Raw genomic sequence first — 25818 nt, forward strand, 5'->3', positions numbered from 1 at the left:
TCCCAGGTGAAAATTGGGAGCACCATTATACTTTCTTTTCTGCTGACCAGCCAAGCCCTGCAGCTCTGAATCCAAAGATGGCCATTACGTGGGGATGGAGCCTCCTGCCTCGCTAGGTCCCCAAGTACCTCTGGAGGCCCTTGCTTGCACACACACACACACACACACACACACACACATACACAGAATGCATGGGAGACAAATCTTTGGTGACTTACACAACAGAATTGCAAGGCTTGGGCACCTGGGTGGCTCAGTGGTTGAGCATCTATCTGCCTTTGCCTCAGGTCATGATCCTGGGGTTCTGGGATCGAGTCCTGTATCAGGCTTCCTGTAGGGAGCCTGCTTCTCCCTCTGCCTGTGTGTCTCTGCCTCTGTCTCTCATGAATAAATAAATAAAATCTTAAAAAAAAAAAAGAATTGCGAGTTTTTTTGTTTGTTTTAAGCACAGGATAACTTAAAGTCTACTAACTGATACGAAGCATTAGCCTATCATCTAGCAGGTAGGTCATAAAGGGACTCCTCTTTCCATCAGTTACTATGTACTAAAATCATAAACTTTTCTATTTTAAAATGGATAATTCATTCCTCTGTAAAGTCAGAATATGAAAGGTATCTTCCATAGTGAGAAAAACTGTTGAAGCACAGCCCTCGAGATACAGATTCATAGTTCCCTATTCCTAAAGTAGAAAGTAGTGTGTACATTTTTGGAGACGCATGAAGACCCTGCCAAATGGTACCCTAGTGCTCTAAAAACAGTAATGCATTTCCACCCCAAAATGAGTGGTTTATTTTCATCAAATCTGAGTAGGATCAAATTTGTACTATTGTGATGTTTACATTTAAAATCATCTGGTGGCTAAAGGCAACCATAAATATCTGACTAGCAACTGGGCTTAAACAAACACATCAGAACCACATAGCGGAGCTGGAAATCTGCCGTGGATAAGTATGGTGTTGTGAATTCTCTCATTTGGGAGTCTGGGTATTTCAGGCTTTCCGCCCTCAATGCTCCCATGGCTGGCGCCTGGTACGGTATTGAACTTGCTGAACTGTGGCTGTGTGGTTTATGTCTGCACTGTATCAGTGATGAGGGTGGGCTGGGGGCGGAGTACAGATGAAAGCTATTCACATTTGCATCCCCCAACATCTGTAATGCTTTAATGACTGACACTAGTAAATTTTTATGACAAATGCTTGTTGAATGAATGAGTGAATAATTCTGGCTCTTGAGAGGACTCCAATTGCCTACTACCAGGTGGTAAAATATGTCTGAAAGCTACAGTTCTCCCTACCTGCAGGGTAAACTTACTATATATTACATCTTTTTTATGCATCTACTATGTGCCCAATAGTGTGCTGGGTGCAGGGTAGGGGAATGGCACAGAGTGTTTAGTGGTAACTAAAGTTAGGTAACTAAAGTTACCACTAAAGCCATCAAGGACATACCCTTGGCTTCCTAATCCAGGGAATTATCTCTGTCCTGCTCAATTCTTTTACTGCTGCTGGTTATGGCTTTTCTAGAAACCACTGGGAACCCAGGACCTCACAGCTCTTCTGTCCAATACACCTAGTGTAAAATATCTCCAAATTTCCTAAACAATACACCTAGTGTAAAATATCTCCAAATTTCCTAAATGCTTTCATTCAGAGGGATACAAATTGAGAAGTTATGACTGGCATGGATGCCTACCCAAAGAACAGAAATGAAGAATCAGGACCAATAAAGAATCCAGAAATTTTGGTCCTATGTATGTCATTCAATTTTTTTTCCAAAAAAAGATAAATAGGGATCCCTGGGTGGCGCAGTGGTTTGGCGCCTGCCTTTGGCCCAGGGCGCGATCCTGGAGATCCCGGATCGAATCCCACGTCGGGCTCCTGGTGCATGGAGCCTGCTTCTCCCTCTGCCTGTGTTTCTGCCTCTCTCTCTCTCTCTCTGTGACTATCATAAAAAAAATTATAAAAAAAAAGATAAATGAAACCAACTCATGGAAACTGGAATTGATACAGAGACAATAAGTAAATTAAAAAATCCCAGATTATTTCACCAAAATTTCCTTAAATATGTTTAGCACCAATTCTGTAACTTCTAGGACCCTGGTACAATGGAAGTTTTCTGTTAAGTTGTATTTGGGGTCTGGTATTACACACCACAACTCCCCCCGCCCCACCCCAACACTGTCTTGTTAAAATGATACTATCTTATATTGGTATAATGGAGAAACCACTCATTTTTGTTAACTCTAGTGCACCATGGTTTTTCTGGATTTTCCCCCCCTTTCTCTCATGGGCACTAAATGAGCCATTCCCTCCTCCACACTGCCAGACATGTCTGATAGTAGTAACGCAGTGAAAAGCAGAAATCCCCCACCCTCTGAATGAAGGTGAACCACTACTCCATTTTCGAGAAGCCTCCAGCAGACTCCAACTTGGAAATGAGAACTGACAGGCAGACCACTTCACACTTGCTGGGATAACTGTAATAACAAAAGGTAATACCAAGCGTTGGCAAGCATGTAGAGAAATCAGACCCCTCACACACTGTTGGCAGAAATGCAAAATGGTGTAGGCGCTTTGGAAGACAGGCAGCTCCTCAAAAGGCTAACCACAGAGTTACCACATCACTAGCAATTCCACTCTGAGGTATGTGCCCAAGAGAAGTGAACACATCCATCCACCTAGAAACCTGTACACAAAGGTTCACAGAAGCATCATTTACAACAGCCAAAAAGCAGAAGCTACCCAAATGCCCACCAACTGATAAACGAATCAAGAAGATGTGTTATATCCATACAACAGAATAAGACTGGAACAAAAGACGAAGTCCTGACACACGTGACAACATGGATGAACGCTGAAACCATTAGACTAAGTAAAGGGATCCAATCACTAAAGACCACATATTACAGGATTCCATTTACACAAAATGTCCAGAGCAGGCAAATCTATGGAGATAGAAAACAGACTAGTGGTTGTCAGGGGCTGAAGGATGAAGAGTGGGGAGTGACAACTAAGGGACACAGGGTTTCTTTTGGGGGGTGATGAAAATGCCCTGAAATTAATGGTGGGGATGCTTATACAACTCTGTGAAAATACTAAACACCACTGAACTGTATACTTTAAATGGGTGAACTGTAGGGTATGTGAACTGTATTGTCAACAAAGCTGTTAAAACATTGGCAGATGAGGGACACCTGGGTGGCTCAGCGGTAGAGCATCTGCCTTTGGCTCAGGGCATGATCCTGGGGTCCCAGGATCGAGTCCCGCATAGGACTCCTTGCATGGATCCTGCTTCTCCCTCTGCCTGGGTCTCTGCCTCTCTGTGTGTGTGTCTCTCATGAATAAACAAATAAAATCTTTTTAAAAAAACCTGGCAAGTGAAACTCCTGTTCCTGTAGGTGGTAGGATGATGCCAAAGCCTATGCAGACCAAGAGCTGGCTATGGCGGCCCATCGATACCTGCCTCCTGCAGACCAGTAGGAGCATGTGACATACAGAGATGTCACAGCCCCAGGGCAGGAGAGAGCTGCTGGGGCCTCAAGATAATAAAGAAAAAAATCCCTGCTCAAGAAGACTCTTCTTGGAAATCCAGTGAAGAAAAACTGACTCAGACTCTCAGGGCTCAAAACTGATGGCTAACCACAGTTTAGCCATGGAAATCACTCAGCCCTTTTACAAAGATCTGTTGGTTCTTTGAGAACAGAAGTTGTACCTCCCGCTTCCCCAAGAATTCACATGAAAGATTCATAGCAAAAAGTCTCTCAGTTTTCTTACCCCAGGGAGGACAGGTCCTTCTGCCTGTGCCAACAAGAGAATCTTTGGCATATTCAGACCACATTTACCACTAAGGGGTAAACCAATAAACTCCCACTCAGCCACGGAAATGGCAAAATATTTAATATGCACACTGAGCAAATCTCTTCAAAGAAATATTCAAGGATTCCAGAGACAGGACTTAATGGAATGAACAAAGGGATGGAATACAGCCACGCAAATATTGTGCAGATGCTCCAGGATAAATAAATGGTGCAGAGATTGCGAGAGGACTCCAAAATCCATCTTCCCCTTCTTCCTGGGCTCACAACTAGACTCCACTTTCCAGCTCGCTCACGGTCAGGTATGGTCATGTGACTAAGTTCTTGGGAGTGGGAGTGAGGTCTGCTACTTCCTGCTGACTCAGAGACACTCTGGGGTGTTCTCTCGCTCCTTCCCACGTGCTGATGGGAGGGACACTGGCGTAGGATGGGACCACAGAGGATGGGAGAACCACATGATGGGAGAGTGGTAGGCTCTGATTGACAGAATGAAGGAGAGTCTTCTTGCCACCCATCTGAACACCCTGCCTGCAGCTATCATGTGAATAAGAAGGAAACTTTCACTGCAGTGAGCAAATTACACATTAGAGTCTACTCGCCATAGCAGTTTAGCCTATCATCATAACTAATACATTAATTTTAAGAGTGACATCAAAGGAATTCAATTTAAAGTATGTGAATTCCCAATATAATAATTTTAGATTTCACAGGATTCCACCAGATATCACTTGTTCCTCCTCACAAAAACGATTAGCAGTTTGATATTTTAATTTCCTAATTTTTCCCCACTTATGCATAGAAAACAATGGAATTATAGATAAGTTTTGTTGTGTTTTCATGCATTTTCTGAATTACCTATAATAATTATGATGCCTAAAATGGCCAAGAACAAAGACTGTGGAAGAGGGTTGAAGACGGCAGCATAAAAAGATACTGAGCTCACCTCCTCCTACAGACGCAACACATCTACACCTATATATAGAAGTTTCATCCTAGAAACTGGATGAACAGAGCCACCACGAAAGGGATGGCACCAAGATGGGGAGAAGAGGTAGAGATAAGGTCTCGCTGAAGAAAGAAAATATCACCCCCCAACCACGGAGTTCCATGGTCAGGAGTGGCCTAAGCTAGAAGAACATTTTCCCCGAAGAAGCAAGAGATTTGAGCTCCAAACCAGGTGCCAATGCTTAGATCACGCATAGGACAGATGAGTCCCTAAAATACCTGGCTTTGAAAACCAATGGGGAGTACATTCAGGAAAACTAAAGAGCTGTAGGAAAAGGAAAACCTACTCTGAAAGGGCCAGTGCCCCGACTCACTAGACCTGGAAATGAGTGCAAAAGCTCCAGATAGAAAAGTCATAGACTCCAGGTCAAGGAGACCCATTTATTAATCTTGAGTGCCCTCCAGATAGGCAGGAGGCAGCTGGGCCTCTTCCCAAGGACCAAGACACTGGTGTTAGCCATTTCTGCTGTTTCATTGAGCCATGATGATCCTGGCACTAGCAGGTGCTATTTTGGGACTGTTCCTCTCTAGACTGCTAGAGGCAAGAGGCATGTTCTGCTAAGAGCCCTGCACAACCCTGTGCCTCCTTGAGCCCCGCAGCAGACAGGCTGATAACCCTGCCCACCAGTGTACCCACAGCAGTCCAGGCAGCATCTCAAAGTCAGCCAGGCCGGGAGCCAGGCCTGCCAAGCAGCAAACCCCCATCACTGGAAGCCCAGCCACAACAGAGCAGCACATGCAGCCCACACAGAGGGCACCTGTGGAGCACCTGGCTCTGGTGGCGAGGGGGTTGGAGCTTCTGTGCTCCACAGGACATCTCCTACATAAGGACACCCCCTGAAGACCAGGAGACATAGCTGAACTAACCTCGTACCTAGAAACACACACAGAGAGCTAGGCAAAATTCATACACAAAGGAATATTTTCCAAACAGAAGAACAAGACAAAACCTCAGAAAAAGAACTAAATGAAATGGAGAGCTAGGCAAAATTCATACACAAAGGAATATGTTCCAAACAGAAGAACAAGACAAAACCTCAGAAAAAGAACTAAATGAAATGGAGATAAGCATTGTCCCTGAAGAGTTCAAAGTAATGGTTATAAAGATGCCCAATGGACATGAGAGAACAATGGGTGAACATGGTGAGAACTTCAACAAAAAGACAGATAATATCAAAAAACCAGAGCTGAAGAATACAGTTAACTAAATGAAAAATAACCCTAGGGAGAACCAACTGCAGGCGAGAAGATGCAGAACAGATCAGAGGACCGGAAGACCGGGTAGTGGAGATCACCCAAACTGAACAGCAAAACGAAAAAAGAATTTTGAAAAATGAAGATAGTTTAAGGGACCTCTAGGACAATATCAAACATACTAATATTTGCATTACAGAGGCCCTAGAAGGAGAAGACAGAAATGGTCAGAATACTTACTTAAAAAGTAACAGCTAGGGATCCCTGGGTGGCACAGCGGTTTGGCGCCTGCCTTTGGCCCAGGGCGCGATCCTGGAGACCCGGGATCGAATCCCATATCGGGCTCCCGGTGCATGGAGCCTGCTTCTCCCTCTGCCTATGTCTCTGCCTCTCTCTCTCTCTCTCTCTCTCTCTCTCTGTGTGTGTGTGTGTGTGTGTAACTATCATAAATAAATAAATTAAAAAAAAAAAAGTAACAGCTGAAAGCCTCCCTAACCTGGCAATGGAAACAGATATCCAGGCCCAGGGAACATGGAGAGTTCCAAAAAAGATAATCCCAAGGAGATCCACAATAAGACGCATTATAAGTAACATGTCAAAATTACAGAGAGAACCTTAAAAGCAGCAGGAGCAAATCAACTAGTTGCATAGAAGGGAGACCCCATAAGACCATAAGCTGATTTTCTGACATAAACTTTGCAGGCCAGAGGGAGTGGCATGATATATCCAAAGTACTGAATGGAAAAAACTTACAACCAAGAATATCTAGAAAGATTATCATTCAGAATTGAAGGGGAGATAAAAGGGTTTCCCAGAGCAGAAAAAGCAAAAGGAGTTCATCACCACTGAATAGCTTTATAAGAAAATTAAAGGGATTTCTTTTTTTTTTAAAGATTTATTTATAAAAAAAAAGATTTATTTATTTATTTATTTATTTATTTATTTATTTATTTATTTATTTATTTATTTATGATAGACACAGAGATTGAGAGAGAGGCAGAGACACAGGAGGAGGGAGAAGTGGGCTCTATGCCGGGAGCCCGACGTGGGACTCGATCCCGGGACTCCAGGATCATGCCCTGGGCCAAAGGCAGGCGCCAAACCGCTGAGCCACCCAGGGATCCCCATTAAAGGGATTTCTTAAAGAAAGAAAAAGCTGTAACTAGAAATAGAAAAATATATGAAAGAAAAAAACATCTCACTGGTAAAGGCACACATATAGCTGTATATACAACTCAAAAGGTAGTGGATCAATCACTTACAAATCTAGTCTGAAGATAAAAAGACAAAAGTAGTAAAATCAATTATATCTACAATGGTTAGTTAAGAAATACACAAAATTAAAAGATGCAAAATATGACATCAAATACATAAAATGTGGGTGACGAGGGAGTTAAACTGTAGAATGCATCTGAACTTAAACACCAACTTAAAACAGACTGCTATGGGGGCCCCTGCAGGGCTCAGTCTGTTAAGCTTCTGCCTACAGCTCAGGTCATGATCCCAGGGTCCCAGATGGAGCTCCACATTGGGCTCCCTGCTCAGTAGGGAGCCTGCTTCTCCCTCTGACCCTCCCCACTCTTTATGCTCTCCATCACTCAAGTAAATAAATAAAATCTTAAAAAAAAATCACAACAGGTTACTACATACACAGGTTATGAACCTTACAGTAACCACAAACCAATCTAATAAAAATGCAAAAAATGCAAGAGTCAAACACTTTAATCAACCAGAAACACCCAGGCGCCCCACAACATCAATTTACTATAAAAAAATAAAGTGGGAATAGAGAGAATGAACCTCAACATAGTAAAGACCATATATGACAAACCCACAGCTAACATCCTACTGAACAGTGAAAAAAGTTGGGAGAAACTTTTCCTTTAAGATCAAGAAAGAGAGAAGGATGCTCACTCTTACCACTTTTATTCAACATAGTATTGGAAGTCCTCGCCACAGCAATTAGGTGAGGGAAAAAGGTTAAAAGGCATCCAAGTTGGAAAGGAAGAGATAGAATCATCATTATTCACAGATAACATGAAACTATATACAGAAAACCTTAAAGTCTCCAACCCAAAACTATTAGAATAAATGAATTCAGTGAAGTTTCAGGATACAAAATTAACATACAGAAATCCGTTGCATTTCTATATATGAATAACTATAAAAAAAGAAATTGGGATCCCTGGGTGGCGCAGCGGTTTGGCGCCTGCCTTTGGCCCAGGGCGCGATCCTGGAGACCCGGGATCGAATCCCATATCGGGCTCCCGGTGCATGGAGCCTGCTTCTCCCTCTGCCTATGTCTCTGCCTCTCTCTCTCTCTCTCTCTCTGTGACTATCATAAATAAATAAATAAAATTAAAAAAAAAGATTAAAAAAAAAAAAGAAATTAGGGGGAAAATATTTCACTTGGAATTACACCAGAAAGAATAAAATAGCACTAAATTTAATCAAGGAGGTGAAAGACCTATACTTTGAAAACTGTAAGACATTTAATGAAAAAGATGGAAGAGGACACAAATAGAAAGATACATCATGCAGGTGGATTAGAACAATTAATACAGTTAAAATGTCTATACTGCCCAAAGCAATCTAGAGATTCAATGTAATCCCTATCAAAACACCAATGGCATTTTTACCCTCTGGTGGCATTTTTCACAGAACTAACAAATAATCCTAAAATTCATAGGGGACTCCAAAAGACCCCAAATATTCAAAGCAATCTCAAACAAGAACAAAGCTGGAAGTTTCATACCCTTGGATTTCAAATTATACTACAAAGCTATAGTAACCAATACAGTGTGGTTCTGGCACAGAAACAGACACACAGATCAAAAGAACAGAACAAAGAGCCCAGAAATAGGCCCAGATTTATATGGGTCCATTAATCCACCACAAAGGAGGCAAAAATATACAATAAGGAAAAGACAGTCTCTTCAATAAATGGTGCCAAAAACTGGGCAGCTGCATGTAAAAGAATGAAACTGGACCACCTTAAACCATATACAAAAATAAACTAAAAATGAATTCAAGACTTCAATATAAGACCAGAAACCATAAAACTCTTAGAAGAAAACACAGGCAGTGAGCTCTTTGACATTGGTCTTAGCAATATTATTTTTTGATCTCTCTCCTCAGGCAAGGGCAACGGAAGCAATGATAACAAATACATCAAACTAAAAACCTTCTGCACAGCAAAGGAAGCCATCAACAAAACAAAAAGGCAAGCTACTGAGTGAGAGAAGATATTTACAAATGATATATCTGGGATAAGGACTTAACACATACAAATATGTTAAATAAAGAACCTCCACAACTCAATAGCAAAAAATTAAATAATCTAAAAATGGGCAGAAGACCTGAATAGACATTTCTCTAAAGAAGACATTCAAATGGCCAACAGACATAAAAAGATGCTCAACATCACTCATAAAGGAAATGTAAATCAGAAGCACAATGAGGTTATTACCTCACACCTGTCAGAAAGGCTATTATTAAACAGACAAGAAATAACAAGTGCTGGTGAGGATGTGGAGAAAAAGGAACCCTGGCACACTGTTGGTGGGAGTGTAAACTGGTGTAGCCACTGTGGAAAACAGTATGGAGCTTCCTCAAAAGATGAAAAATAGAACTATCATATGATCCACTAATTCCACTTGTAGGTATTTATCCAAAAAAACCAAAAACACTAATTCAGAAGGACATATGCACCCCTATGTTTACTGCAGCATTACATATCATACATATCACAATACGGAAGCAACCTACATGTACTCTCTCTCTCTCTCTCTCTCTTTCAATGGAGTATTACTCAGCCATAAAAAATAATGCAATCTTGCCATTGGTGACAACACGGATAAACCTAGGGGGTCTTCTGTTAAGTGAAATTAGAGAAAGATAAACACTGTACGCTTTATATGTGGAACCTAAAAACCAAAACAAACGAACAAATAAAAGAAAACAGAAACAGGCTCATAGGTACGGAGAACAAACTGACGGCTGCCCGAGAGGAAGTGAGTAGGGAGATGGATAATCTTCCAGTTATAAATATGGCACAAGGATATAACGTACAGCACAAGGAACACAGTCAATTATATCAAACAATGTCGTGTGATGACCGATGGTTCATCATGCGTTTAAACATCACATCAGGGCAGCCCGGGTGGCTCAGCGGTTTAGCGCCGCCTTCAGCCCAGGGTCTGATCTGGAGACCCAGGATCAAGTCCTGCATCGGGCTCCCTGCATGGAGCCTCCTTCTCCCTCTACCTGTGTCTCTGCCTCTCTCTCTCTCTGTCTGTCATGAATAAATAAATAAAATCTTTTTTAAAAAAACAAACATCACATCATTATGTATATGAATTATTCTTCAATTAAAAAAGGAATTAAGGGATCCCTGGGTGGCGCAGCGGTTTGGTGCCTGCCTTTGGCCCAGGGCACGATCCTGGACGCCCGGGATCGAATCCCACATCGGGCTCCCGGTGCATGGAGCCTGCTTCTCCCTCTGCCTATGTCTCTGCCTCCCTCTCTCTCTCTCTCTGTGACTATCATAAATAAAAAATTTAAAAAAATTAAAAAAAATAAAAAAGGAATTAATATGAAGATAACCACTGAAAAAAAAATCACAATGCCATTTCAACGGAAACATTTAAAAAACACAACAGAGTTCACTAATGGACGAATCAATGAAGTAGCATATGCACACCAGCAACGACCCATGGGGTACAGGAACTTGCTATGCAATAATGATTACATCACAAATGGTGGTGAAAAAATGAACTTTTTAGTAAATAGGAAATAGGTCAGGAAAAGTGACCTGCTATATGGAGAAAAACAAAATTAGTTTGCTGCTTCACATATTATGAAAATAAATTTTAAATGAGTTAAAGATCCAAACTTAAAAAATATAACTTTGGGATGCTTGGGTGGTTCAGCGGTTGAGCATGTCTGCCTTCGGCTCAGGGTGTGATCCCGAGGTCCTGGGATGGAGTCCTGCATCGGGCTCCCCACAGGGGGCCTGCTTCTCCCTCTGCCTGTGTCTAGGCCTCCCTCTCGGTGTCTCTCACGAATAAAATAAAATAAAATCTTTAACATATATATATAATATAATATATATAATATATTTATATATATTTATAAATATATATTTAAGGTATATATATATATATATATATATATATATATATATATATATAAAACCTTAAAACTTAAGGCAATGAGGGGCACCTGGCTGGCTTAGCAGGTAGAGCATGCAACTCCTGATCTTGGGGTTGTCAAGATGGGGTCCCACATGGGGCCTAGAGATTACTTAAAAAAATAAAATAAAATCTTATGGGCGCCTGAGTGGCTCAGCTGGTTAAGTGTCCAACTCTTGGTCTCAGCTCAGGTCTTGATCTCAGGGTTGTGAGTTCAAGCCCCACACTGGGCTCCACATGTAGAACCTCCTTGAAAAAAATATAAAAGTAATCAACAAGTAAATAAATAAAATCTAAAAAACAAAACAAAACAAAAAAACAAACTTAAGGCAGTGATTGTTGTCAGCATAGTTACCATCTATCCAGTGCCTAGAACAGAGCCTGGCACGTAGTCGGCGATCGAGTGCCTATCTGCTGAAAGAATAAGGGAACAGCTTCACAATGTCACTGAAGGAGATTATTCCTTAAATGAGCCCTGAAAAGCACAAGCCACAGATAAAAGGCATAACCTGACTATATCTGAGTTAAATGTTTTGTGGCAAACTGATCCTAATAATTTTAAGCTTACAAGGATGAGGCGAGACATTCACAAAACGCACCACACAGTACTGTTAATGGCCAGAATACACCAAAGGCTCTTTCCCCTTCACATCTTCTCTCCAGCACAGGAGGAGGAGGAGGAGGAGCACGCGGGCCAGGGGTGCAGGCACCTGCCAGGGTCACGCCCTCTGGCTTTACTCTGGCTCCGCCACTTCCGAGCTGTGTGACGTGGAGCATCTTACTTAAGCTCTCTGTGCTTCCGTTTCCACAGCTGTACAAGGACACGCTTTCGGTGGACACCATGAGGCCGACTGCGAGGACAAAGCCGGTTGGCACAGGGCAGCAGGCCCACGGACATCGCTCAGCTCACCTATGAGCGTGACCACCCCGCGGCCGTGCAGCTAGGGTCGCGGTAGGCATGTGTTTCTCTTCCTGCCGCTCGGGCCCACCACCCATAAAACAGCACCTTCCCCTGTAGTCCCGGCTTTTAAAAAGGCGCCCGGCCCACAAAAGGGCCTCAACAAATATTTGCTGGATGAATGCGAAATCGATGAGACAAAGACCGAAGGCTGACAGGACAGGCCGTGGGCAGGCGCTTCCCGAAAGAAGGATCTGGAACAGCCAAGAGTCTGGGCGGGACGCCCCGCCTCACGGGCAGGAAGGAACGTGGCAGTAACCCCCTCGGCGTCGACGCCGGGCCGCGGACCCTGGGGCGCCTGCGAGTCCGACGGGCCGCGGCCACGGAGCCGGGCGAAGGTGCAGAGGCGCCCCCGGGCCCCGGCCGCGGCCTGTGAGGCACGTGCTGTCGCGAGGAAGCCCGAGAGGCTGGCGGCGGCGGCGGGCGCGGCGGGCTGCAGGCGGCTCCTCCACGCGGCTCCCCCCTCGGGCCCGTCCTCACCTACGCGGGCCTCCTGCCTTGCTTGTGGTCTCTAAACACTTTCTATCCACCTGTTTTTGTTTTTTTTTGTTGTTTTTGGTTTTTTTTTTTTTTTTAGATTTTATTTCTTCCTGAGAGACCCAGAGAGAGGCAGAGACGCAGGCGGAGGGAGAAGCAGCTCCCTGAGGGGAGCCCGACGCGGGACTCGATCCCGGGTTCGGGGTCATGACCTGAGCGGAAGGCAGGCGCTCAACCGCAGAGCCCCCGGGGGGGGGGGGGCCTCGGCCTCTCTGTCTTTCAGCCAATTGTACTGGACGCTCAGGGCGGGCGTGCCCTGGGTAGGGTGCCACATCCTGTCCCCACACGGAAAGGCACTACCAGGATCAAGCAACAGGACGCGGTTTTAATCAGTTCACGAAAAACAGGATGACCCAAAGGTGCTTCAGGTGCCCTGTGGACAGAGGACAATTTGCACCTGTGGCTGTGGGCAGGGGCCGCCGGCCTGGAGGCTGCAGGCTCTCCTCAGGCTCTCCTCAGGCTCTCCTCATGCCGGGTCGGGGCACCCAGAGCGCACAAGCTGATCACGTGCTGGCCGGGTCCCTAATGGATCTGACCTACAGCTCGGGTTCTCCAGGCAGCCTGGGCCCAGCAGCTCCTCTGTGCAATTCCAGGGAGGACCTCTCCTGCCCTCTCCACCCTCTTTCTCCAACCCCAAGTGGGACCCACAGGCCAGAGCAAGAAGCCGCCGTTCCAGGTGTCATCATCTGGCCCGGCGACGGCCTGAGCCCATCGGTTGGGTGGCTCCATCCCTCTGCCAGCACCCGGCTCTTCTCAGGGGGCTGACGCGGGAAGTCTAGGTCAGAGGTTCCCAAAGCCACGTTATCTCTGATCATGGCGTAAGTGAGCCTTTGAAAGGCTCAGAGCTCAAAGATGCCCCCAAGCTCATGGCCAGTGGAGGTCAGAGATCATGATAAAGGTCAGGCCGGTGGCGGCAGCGACTGAGGCAGTGATGTTGGGTGGCAGTCACGGGGGACCAGCCAACAATTTCAATATTTACAAAGCTGTTAGAAGCAGAGGGTGGCTAGTTGTGGGCAGTAGCTCCAGCAAGCCCTAGATTCAACCCAGGCCGAGCTGGAGTAGAAGAACCTGGATGACTCCCGTTGCTACCTTCTGATCGACCAATCGATCGGTTTGCTAACCAGTCCTGCTTTTTTAGATATTTGGTTGCTTGCAAGCTTTCAGTTGTTTCAACTCTCACCATAAAGTAAATGTGAGAAAATGTGTCCTACCTCGCTAGCCTTCTCTTTCCACGATCATTTCATTATTATCAAACAATTTTGGTGCCTACTTCCCATTAAACCCAATTCTGGTAAGAGTTGATGTTAGTTACAATAAAATTGTGTCAATATGCATTGGCTAGAAACTGACCTAGTGTGAATTACAGTTTGGGAAGCTAAGACTTGTCTTTGCAGATAGTCCAAGGTCAGAATAAAGGAGAAAATACATAAATGTAAATAATAAATTGAGTGCATCTTTAAGTTCATTATATATAATTAAAAGACAAAGTACAAATTGTTCAGCTATTCAACCAACACACTTCTTAAAGGCTATTTCTTTGCCTCTTAGGCAAAACTGTTTCTGAAGATGAAATGATGAACACAGCAGGTGGAAATATTTTTTTTAAAGGCTTGAGGGAGTTGGCAAAGAATACTCTTCAAGATAGTTCAAATTAGTGAAAAACCATCTATTTGCTATAACCTCTCACCCACACTCACGATGTTTTTCTAATAGAATAACTGATATACACTAGCTCCTCCTTACACAACTTTTCTCATTTCTGGACCTTTCGGAGGCAAATAGTTATTAACAAGTCAAAAATAAATCTCTTCCCTGGCTAGGATTCATTTCAATAATGGATTAGCATTGTTATATTTAATAATCATACATCAGCAAAGTTAATACATCAACATGCTTTTCAAATGATATTCCTGTTTCTAAATTCCCTTACACATCAAAGTTTCATTCTCTTTTTTGTAGATCCCAATGCTGATCACCGACCAGGTCAAATCTCTCATTACAGGAACATTCCATACGCATATGAAATCCTTGCGGTTACAGAGTGTGGCAAAATATTATGCTTTTCCCTCCCTCAGAAAATTCCCATGAAGAAGTGAGGAACAACATCTGAAAGGGGGAGAAGCACTGCCATATAGGAGGAGTGATGAGGCTGCCGTAGCAACAAGGTAATCAATCATCACCTGGAATCACAAAAGTGAACTTAGGAGTTCTCAAACACAGAAGGATGTGACTTCCACAACCCAGAAGGCAGCTAAACACAATCCACTTTGGGGATGGTAGGAGAAATAATTTTTTTTTTAAGAAATAAATTTTTAAAAAGCACAGAGATACTCCCACGCTCAGAGAAATTAAACTGAGGGTTAGTGATGGAAGCTTCTTGATCCCTGGTTTTATACTAATTTCAGCATGCTGCACAGCTTCCCTAAAACTTGTTACCTGAAAAAAATTCAAAGGTATTTGTTAAGAAATATTTTGAAGAGAGACGACTGCCTTTAGCTCAGGTCGTAATCCTGGGGTCCAGAATCAAGTCCCGCATCGGGCCCCTGCTTCTCCCTCTATGTCTCTGCCTCTCTCTGTGTGTGTCCCTCATATTAATTTCAGCACTGTTTACTAGCACAAAAGATAGGAAACCACCTCACAATCTATTCACAGGAACAAGTTAAAGAAATAATGATATAGCCAGTCAATGATGTAATATACAGCCTTTTCAAAAATGAGGTTTGGGGGACACCTGGGTGGCTCAGTGGTTGAGCGCCTGCCTTTGGCTCAGGGCATGGTCCCGGAGTCCTGGGTTCAATTCCCACATCGGGCTCCCTGCATGGAGCCTGCTTCTCCCTCTGCCTGTGTCTCTGTCTCTCTCTACCTGTATCTCTAATGAATAAATAAATAAAATCTTTAAAAAAATGTTAATAAATAAGTAAAATAAGAAATAAGGTTGGGAACACCTGGGTGGCTCAGCAGTTGAGCATCTATCTCCCTTTGGCTCAGGGTGTGATCCCGGGGTCCTGGGATCGAGTCCCGCATCGGGCTCCCCACAGGGAGCCTGTTTCTCCCTCTGCCTATGTCTCCTCCTCTCTCTGTATAAATAAATAAATAAATAAATAAATAAATAAATAAATAAATAAATAAATAAATAAATGAGGTTGGTCTATATGGTCTGATACACCTAATGATTTCAGAGATACACATGTTAAGTGAAACACCAAGGTGCAGCAGTGGTACAGCATGCTGCCCTTTGCACTGAATGCATGTACAAGCACACGCACATGCACACATGCACACACATGCACACCATACCTTTGTATACGTAGACGGACGGACACGAACTGGCAATGGCAGCTGCTCCTGAGGAGGGATACTCAGTACTGGGAGAGTAAGATTCCTTCTGCACTGGATACCCTTTTGTGCCTTTCGATTTTGTATTTTGTAACCACGTGCTCATACTGCCTATTCAAAATATTTTTTAAATTCAAAACACGAAGGTACAAAGCCAAAGCGAATACACAGATGTTGTATTAGTTAGCATACAGGTTGGGCTGCCTGAGGTAAGTAAGGTCCCACACAACAGAGCATCTGACACAGGAGTTCACTTCTCTCTCATGAATCTCCACGTGCCTAAGTTCTAGAAGATGGGCCAGGCTCCCTCCACTTTGTTTGCTGCCATCCCCAGGATGTCTGCTGGGTTCACCTGGTCCAACGCAATTTCATCCCACATGCACACCCGGGCCAGTGGGAGGCTCCAGGGAAATGCTCCAGGTGGCAAGTAAAGACAGTGTTGCCTTGGAAGAAGGGGTCCACTTGCGGCCTTGGCGCATAAGCCCAACAGCATTTACTGAATAAATGGTGAGTCTCCCCAGGGCCAGAGAGGGCTATGATGTTCACAGCATGTCAAATGACAGGAATCTCCAGGATGACAGGAAATGTTTGCATTTTTATAAAAAATACGAACAGGAAAATGTATATATGAATACACCAAGGCATGGTCTTTTTGCTTCTTGATACATTCTGACGTTCTACGTGCTTCTGAAAAATTTTTTTTAAAAAACTTCATTTGGAAAAACAAAAAACTCTGCTTTTACTAGTTCTTTTTTAAAAGATTTGATTTATTTGAGAGAGAATGAGAGAGAGAGAGACGGAGAGAATACAAGTGGGGAGGGGGAGAGGGAGAGGAGAAGTAGGGAGCCGGATGTGGGGCTCGATCTTAGGATCCTGGGATCGTGACCTGAGCTGAAGGAGGACGCTTAACTGACCGAGCTACCCAGGTGCCCCTCAATGGTTCTTTCTTCAGTTTCTTTTCTTCTTCTTTTTTAATTTTTTTAAAAGATTTTATTTATTTATTCTTGAGAGATGGGGGGGGGAGTGGGGGGCAGAGACACAGGCAGAGGGAGAAGCAGGCTCCATGCAGGGAGCCCAACGTGGGACTCAATCCCAGGTCTCCCGGATCACACCCTGGGCTGAAGGCGGCGCTAAACCTCTGAGCCACCCGGGCTGCCCTCTTTCTTCAGTTTCTATAAAATGTTAACAAACACCCAAAGGATAGTAAAAAGCAAGTATCCCTCTACCCTCCCCCCCCCAAAAAAAAAAACAAATGAAAAGACTATGGAAAATGATCATGGTAACTGAATCACTATCTTTCTTAGGAACATACTATATGAACTTGAACACAAAGTGAACATAGCCGCGGGAATGAAGGAGCCCACATTTCCCTCGTGCATGCACATATGTGTGTGTGTGTGTTTAAGCCAGTAACAGACATGCAACGTACTAAGAAAAGCAAAACTGTAAAATTAAAATCCCAACTCCCTTTGGGACCCCCACCAGGTGACTTGTGCACTGCCTTGCCTCCTAGCATGGGGAGCCTGACGGGCCCTAAGTCACTCACAGGAACTCAAAACACCCACAAAAGCACGACAAGCTCAAGTGCCACACAAGCCGGGCCATGGAGCTGGGGAACCAGTGTGCTCCAGTGGATTCCTCCAGCAGCTCTATCCTTCTGGAACACTCGACACTGGATTCAGAGTCCTGTCGGCTCCCTGCAGGAAAGCTGCCCGCAGGCCTGCTGGGTGGCCGCACTGGCAGGCGGAGGGCATGGAAGGATGCTGGTATGCAGGTGGCCACGGCGGGGCGGCCACAGATCCTGCTCTAGAAGGGAGACGAGACAGCCACGAAGCAGGCACGGAAGAAGAAAGACCTCACTGTAAAATGCGGATGCTATAATTAGAATTAGTCCTTGAGCAGACCTGAAGAGAAATTTAAGAGGGCTCTCTGTAATCAAGTTGCAAGATTTTTTCTTACACAAGGAAATGGACTCATTTATTTTTAAATTCGTTGACATTTCCTGTACTCATTACACCGGTGGATTCTGGCTCTCGAGGTGCTCACGTTGGTCATCTCTGACTGAAAGGGAGATAAGCTTGAAACACTATCAAACAAATGACTCCACTGATTTATGGCTCATGCAGGTTAGTGCAGGGGCCGAGAGTTTACAGTCAGATGGCAAGAGGCCCAGGACCGGAGTCTGCATGTGAGTGTGGCCTGGATGAGTTCTTCCCTTTTGGAAAAGCCCCCGTCTCCCCATCGGTTGTTGCAAAGGTTCAACAAGAAAAATGTATACACAGAGTATGAAGAGCGTTACCAAAAGTTCAAAAAATTTGCAATTATTTTGCCACGCTGGGGTCGACGCAGCATAGAACCCCCCTGCAAATCCAGAGTCCACGTCCTTTCAGTTAGAATTAGGGGAAAAAAATCCTTCACATCACAAAATTCCTCATGCGTCCGGGGGAAAGTTTCAGATCAGAAATTAACTCGTCAGTGGAGATAAAGAACCACTGGCATCCGGTCAGCAAATCTTTGTTAAGCCACCAAGGCGTTCAATGACCAGAGGTGGCATGGATCAGAGGCTGCAGGCACGGTCCCCACGCTCTGTCCACCTGGAGGAAGGCAGGCGGCCACACGCTCATGTTAAGCCACCAAGGTGTTCAATGCATCAGGGGTGGCAGGGATCAGAGGCCACAGGCACGGTCCCCGCGCTCCGGCCACCTGGAGGAAGGCAGGTGGCTACACGTTCATGTTAAGCCACCAAGGTGTTCAATGCACCAGGGGTGGCAGGGATCAGAGGCTGCAGGCACAGTCCACGATCCGGCCACCTGGAGGCAGGCAGGTGGCCCCTCACTTGCGCTGGGCAGGCCTGTACTGCGGTGCCAGCCTTGTTCGCCACCCCGTCCCGGCAAGCCCTATGGGGCCTCGGACAGGGGTTACCACCTTGGGTGGCTGCCTTGGCGACAGAAAGGGCACCGGAGCCAGACCTGGAATTTGGAGAAGGGGCAGAGGTGGGAAGATTCAGAGAACACCCCGGGGGGGGGGCGGGGAGGACTCCCCAGAACAGGTGGGAAGCGGCGGCTGGTGGACGGGCAAGGCCACTAAGTCAATCCCTTGGGTGAGCAGTGATGTGGGGTGCAGCAGCCTTCGTGAGCAGCGCCTGGGGGGGACCCGGGGTGACAGATGCCTAACCGCCCCCGAGTCCCATGTAGCGGGGAAGGAGCCAAAAGCACTAGAGTTGGTGATCGGGTGGCTGGAGGGAACCCGGCGTGGGGGGGGGGGGGCGGCGTGCCAGGAAGGCCTCCATCCTCAAGAAATCGCCATCAAGGTGGAAAACCCTCAGGTTATAGAACGACAGGGAGAAAAATCCTAGAAACTTCCAGACTCAAAACAAGTCAAAACAAAGAAAGAGTATGGTTTCCTATATAAGAAAGAGAAGCAGATTGGCAGAGAGACAGCATCTGTGCCACTAAATGCTAGATGATAATAAAGCATTTGTGGAGTTTGGAGGAAAAAAAAAAAGATTATTCTAGAATTACACGCATGCCCAGACTATGGTTTATTCATGAAGACAAAAGAAAGGCATCTTCAGACATACAAGAATTCAGAAAATATGTCATCTGCCTATGCTAATAAGAAAATTAAATGAGAAAGTACTCAAAAAAGAAGGAATGGTTTACAAGGAATAGTGACAAGCAACAGAAACAGGGGAGTCTGAGAAGATTTTGACAATATGGCTGTGAATATAATGTAATAGTTAAGAAGAAAGTTTTAACGGGGTACGAAGGCAAAAATAAAAAAAGCCACATGGGATTAGAATTTCAGACTATTCCAACAAAACCCAGGACATGTAAAGGAAGGAAAAGTTAAAACATCCTACACATTTTGTTTCGCTCAATGGTAAACTATTTTGGATCGTGGTTAATTTTAATCACCGATAGAAATACAGATAGAAACATGCTTGTTCAAAATTTAAGGATCACTCCCAGAAGAAAAAAAAAATAATAAGGTAAAGAATTTCCAAACCATTAGAGGGGGAAAAAATGAAATCTATCCTCTAAAGACAAGAATAAAGAAGTATTTTGAGCACCACAAAAGTTTATAAAAGTCAAAAGCAGGATATGATCTGAGCTGTCCAATCTCATACACACTACTCAGGAAGGGCTAAATTTAAATTAATAAAAATTAAATAAAATTTAAAATTCAGTTCCTTAGTCACACTAACCACATTTCAAGTGGCTAGTGACCTCTTTATTGGGACATTCCCATCACTGCAGAAACTTCTAGCAGACAACACTAACAGAGGAAAAGACAAGAAATGAGTCCTTGTAAAGTTTGATCCTCTTAATGTTAAATGTGCACTTTCATGTATCTATTAAAATATTAGTTGATTAAACTGTGAATAGTGGTTTCTCTAGCAAATAAGATGACCAGGGGTCTTCTACTCCCTATACACTTTATTGTTTGAATTTGTTTTTTAAAGATTTTATTTATTTATTTATTTATTTGGCAGAGAGAGAGAGAGAGAGAGAGAGACAGACAGACAGACAGACAGCACAAGCACGGGGAGAAGCAGAAGGGGAGGCAGAGAGAAGAGCAGACTCCACCGAGCAGGGTGCCTGAAAGGGGGCTTGATCCCAATACCCTGAGATCATGATCTGAGTCAAAGGCAGAAGCTTGCCCTTTTGTCTGAATTTTTAATAAAGCTTATTTTATTCTTAAAATGAGTAAAAGTCAAAACATATTTTCCTATATGGTAAAAAAAAAACAAAACAAAAACCCAGTCAACCAACGTTTTTCTTGAGCTTGATTAGAATATGGTTCTAATCCCTGAGTTAACTAAGCAACTGACTCTAACTCCTATATAATTACTGTGACACTCGTGTTAATAAACCATTTCAACACAACAAAGAGTGTGTCCCACACCTAGAAATTTTCCAGAGTTTAGCTCAGTTTCTGGAAAAAGTTCCTTTAGGGCCCATGGGTGATATCACATTTCAGATGCAAGCTGGAACAGGCACTGGACGATTGCAAACTGTATTTCTTGAATTGAGGGGGTTCCTTGGGCATAGGCTGTTAATACACCTTTCCATTTAGATTTACACAGTTGATAACAGGTCAAATTTCAGAAAGGGCGGCTCTGAATTATCCTCCCGAGAAATTCCCACAGCCGGTCTCAACAATACACAGATAGAGTCAGAAAGAAGAACACACTGCATGTAGAATAAGGTCAATTCCCCCCCGCACCCCCCCCCACCCCCCGAGCTAGGTGTAGGAGAAGAGAGGTTATATGCTCTTTGTTAAAAGAATTCCAAAATTTTAGTCTTTACCAAATACCAGATCTTTAATTTTTTTAAGAAAAAAAAATTCTTAAAAATGTCTCAGAATAACTCTCCAATACTAAAACTATTTCACATCTACCCCAGGGAATAATTTGATCATTTGTGTGCCAACAACAGCATATTCATATATGCTTATTTTACTCCCTAAGTAAATATTCTTGGTAACTGCCTCCTATTCCACTGCCGTGAATACTGAGGAGAAAGCTCTTAGTGGGAAGGAGATGAAAAACATCAATCTGTCTAGGAAAAAGAATTTTTTCTTTTGTTTGGTTTTGCATTCTGAAAATCAGTGTGGGTAAAGCCAGAAAAGAGATTTGGTTTTGTGCCAGCCTCAACACTCATTTCATTTGGGGCCAACTGTGACAATAACTATGCTTCATCTGTGTGGGAGGAGGGTAGGCCGAATGAGGGGTATTTACCACTACCCCATATACTTTACGAATGGAGAAAAGATACATGAAATGGGGGCAGAATGAGAAGATAGTGAGCTTGGCAGATTCTTGAACAACGTCCTCGATGTTTTCCCAAATCCTTTCCAAAGAAAGGCACAGAAGCCACCTATACATCAAACTGAGATAAGTACTAAAGCTCCTTGAGTATTTACCTAACGTCGAACCCACCTAGGCAAGCCCCACAGAGGTCACCCGATAGGTAACCTCTTCAGTGCATGGCCACCTGCTCCCTCGCACAACAAAAATCTTCAGTAATCTGGACTATTTCTAATAATTCACATAGAAAGCTGGATTGAAGTTCATTTTTATCTACGCAGAAAGTCTTTGCTAAGAAAATAAGAGTATAAATGTGATTACCTCAGAACTTCGAATTTGCCTGAAAGTTTGCAAGTTCCCTCCGAACTCTTTAGGACTCAGTTACTTCCCCTAATTGTAAATCACACGTTAAGGGGAGTTATTTAAACAGTCTTTCTAGGAGAACATCTATTAGTCCTTTCACTGAGCATAGCATATTTCATTCGTGGATTTGAAGTACTATCCACAAAAATGAAGTAGTCTTTTTAGTCCATAAAGAAAATCCTATAAAAACAAGAGAAAAGCATACTATGTAATATGTTTACATTTTGGTGTGAAAGAATCTAATTTGGTATCTTCCTTTTATCTGAGGTTCTAGTTGCAACTTGGTATGTCTAAAATGAGTAGTAAATACATGAGAGTGGACCCTTGAACAGCATGGGTGTTAGGGGCTCTGACAGCCCATGGAGTCTGAAATCTTTGTATAACTTTTGACTTCCCCAAAGCTTAACTCCTGATAGCGCAGTGTTGGCCAGGAGCCTTACCAAAAACATAAACGGTCGATTAACACATATTGCATATGTTATACATATTATATACTATATTCTTACAGTAAAGTAAGCTAGAGAAAAGAAAATGTTATTAAGAAAATAATAAGGAAAGTACATTTAAGTACTGCACTCAAAAAAAAAAAAAGTACTGCACTCTATTATTTATGGGGAAAAAAATCACATACAATTGGACCCATGTAGTTCAAACCAGTGTTGTTCAAGGGTCATCTGCATACTCAATTGTGGGGATAAATTAATTCCTTCAGGCCACAAGGGTTCTACACAGTAATTACTGCTTTGTGCGCTGACCCGTACCTAGTGGCCTGAAAGCGATAATTCATCATTAAAAGGAAAACTGTTTACCTACGTATTCCTCCAAAGGCTCTTTATTGGTCACTTAACTTAAACCAGTAAAGAATGAAGAGGCCGACCATAGAAAAGAGGAGTCTTTCAAATGAAGACATTTACAAACCTGAGCTATGCAAGGAAAAAAAAAAATCTAGGTTTCTCCTGAGCCATGGCATCAGTACACAAGCCAAATGAAACACAATTACCCCCAAACTTGGCACATACCATCTAAATTCAAATCTGAAAAAGCAGTCCAACAAGTGCAGCAACTCGACTTTTTACCGATCTCCTCCCATGTAACTGCCTATAAAGAAATCCATTCTATCAATCTCTTCCCACTAGAACTTGTTAGATTATCTGCTCTTGGTTGAAACACTTCAGTCCACTGGGCATCTCTAAATTTTGAGTAACCGTGCTAGCCTACAAAATGTGCGTGTACAAAACTGAAAATCTCTGAAGAGGACGTAGCGATGCCTCTGGGTGCTGATCTGGGAACTTCACGCAGCCTCTACATGGCAAGGCTTGTCTTGGGCCAGGTCCAGATCAATGGGCACACAGATGAGCCGTTCTCCGTAGCATGAATGCTCTGCACTGTGTAGGCAAGGAGGTACAAATCAAACCTTCCAAAGAATGAATAATAAATAGAAATCACAGTGGAGAAGACAAAAGTCCAGGGTCTCTCCAGAAAGATAACAGACAGGTGCGGAAGTTACTTGGGTAACCCATATTTCACCTGGACCATCCTAGCACACTTCACCCTAGCCCTAATACTATTGTCTCAAAAGTGTATTTATATTTAGTGAGCTATCATGGGCAAATTTCTATCCCCACATACACAGAACTCAAGCTCAGATTTCTGTTGAATTTCCTTTCCTCTTAAAAAAAAAAAAACAAACAAAAAAAAACAAATTCCAGACTTGAATTGTAACATTCGGTACTTGCAGCTGCCACCGAAGTATTATTCACTGCAAAAAAAAAAATATAAAAAGCAACTTGCAAATGGGAGAAACATTTAGTCAGCTTTTCCTTTTCTTGATCTCTTTTAATATTTTATAACACATGAAAGCTCAGTAAAAGTTCCTTTCTTAAACAAATCTTCAAGCAGACGTTAAAGAGAATGCAAATGCTTTACACTTTATATCATCAATCATTTAAAGGATCCTCTCCATGAACTGAATAAATAAGCCATCTGTGATGAAGGCCTCCCTATCATGTTTTCAAGCTGACCCACTTCATCAGTCACCATGGTTTGCAAAATCTCACATCTAAGGGGCAGCAGCAGTCAGTGCTCTGTGCCAGCGCACAGGTTGAATCCCAACGGGGTAAAGGGGGGTAACGCAAACACCACCTCCAAGGACCCCAGTCTGGTTTAAAATGACCGCCCCCCCCCCAAACTCTAAAAACAGAACTTCAATACCCTTAACCGGAAGCAATCTTTTCTCCAAAGGGAGAGTAAAATCAAGTCTGCGGGGGGAGAAAAGGGAGCCAGCGAAAAGGAAGAAGAAATCTGACCAGGTGCTAAAAGGCGGGGTGCAGCTGGCTTTGCAGATCAAACACCCGCTTTGCAAGCAGGATCTGCTCAGGTGCCCCCGCCCCGCGCCCCCGCCAAGCCTGAGCCGGAACCAGCGGGCCGGTCCTGCTTGAGAGAGGGCTCTGCGGGCGCGCGGGGCAGGGGCGGGGGCGGGGGCAGGGGCGGGGGCGGGGGCAGGTCCGCTCCCCCGCGCCCCCGCCCCGCCCCGCCCCGCCCCGCGCAGGCCGTGCGGGGAGCACAACTTTCCGCAGTTCCCCGCCGCCGCCCGCGCGCGGACCACCCCGCGCAATCCCAGCACCGCTCCCCCACCGGGTCCTCTCCTCCTCCCGAGGCGGCGGCGGCGGCGGCGGCGGCTGGGGGAGGGGCGGGAGGCCCGGGCAGGACCTGGACAGGATGACAAGCGGCGGACGAGGACGCCTCCCCACAGAGGGCCGGGGGCCGCGCCTCCCCCGGTCCCGCCGAGCCGCACGCCGGCCAGGACAGGCGCGTCGCACCCGCGGGCCGGGGCCCGGCCGGGCGCAGGCGGAGGCGCAGGCGGAGGCGCAGGCGGAGGCGCAGGCGGGGACGGGGCCGAGCCGGGCCGGCGGCGGCCGCGCGGCAGGTGACAGCGGAGGGCCCGCCCCGGGGACCCCCGCGCGCCCCGCGCCCCCGCGCCCCCGCGCCCCCGGGGCCTCGCCCCCGGAGTCCGAGCGCAGCCCGCGCCGCCCCGCGCCGCCCCGCGCCTACCCTTTGGCGTGCTCCGTCTCCTCCTCATTGTCCCCGTCGATCCCGCACGTGTCCTGGTCGTCCAGCTCCAGGCTCTGCTGGCTGGCCGCAGACTCGCTGTCCTCCGCCATCGCGGCGGCGCGGGCTGGGGAGGCGGCGCTCGGGGCCGCGGGCGTGGGGGACCGGCGGCGGCGGCGGCGGCGGCGCGAGCAGCTCCCCCTAGTGCCGCCCGCCGTCCCCTCCGCGCCGGGAGTCCCGGCGCCGCGCCCGCCGGCCCGCCCCGCCCCTCCCCGCCCCGCCCGGCCTGGGCCCGCCCACCGCGGCGGGGGCGGTGGGGGCGGGGCCATGCGAGCGAGGGGCGGGGCCATGCAGGGGAGGGGGCGGGGCGCGAGCCGGAGGATGGAGTGGGCGGGTGGGGGAGGGGCCATGCAGGGGAGGGGGAGGGGGGCGCGAGCCGGCGGACGGAGTGGGGTGGGGTGGAGGAGGGGCCATGCAGGGGAGGGGAGGGGAAGAGAGGGAAGGGGAGGGGGCGGTGCCGGGGGGTGGGGGCGCGAGTCGGCGGGTGGAGCGGGGCGG

At 45.5% G+C, this 25818-nt stretch overlaps 1 protein-coding gene across 3 annotated transcripts in view; it reads right to left on the reverse strand.

Moving 5' to 3' along the window:
• The window catches only part of NMT2 (N-myristoyltransferase 2), a 69801-nt gene extending 44337 nt beyond the window's left edge, over positions 1 to 25464 (reverse strand). For all 3 annotated transcript variants that reach the window (XM_055331636.1, XM_055331639.1, XM_055331638.1), the window contains exon 1: positions 25264 to 25464. In XM_055331636.1, the coding sequence (XP_055187611.1) occupies positions 25264 to 25373 (110 nt within the window). In that variant the 5' untranslated portion in view covers positions 25374 to 25464. The remainder of the gene's footprint in view (positions 1 to 25263) is intronic.
• Between the last annotated feature and the right edge of the window lie 354 nt (positions 25465 to 25818).

This window comes from Nyctereutes procyonoides, unplaced genomic scaffold (assembly GCF_905146905.1).
Source record: "Nyctereutes procyonoides isolate TBG_1078 unplaced genomic scaffold, NYPRO_anot_genome, whole genome shotgun sequence".
Taxonomy (NCBI): Eukaryota; Metazoa; Chordata; class Mammalia; order Carnivora; family Canidae; genus Nyctereutes; species Nyctereutes procyonoides.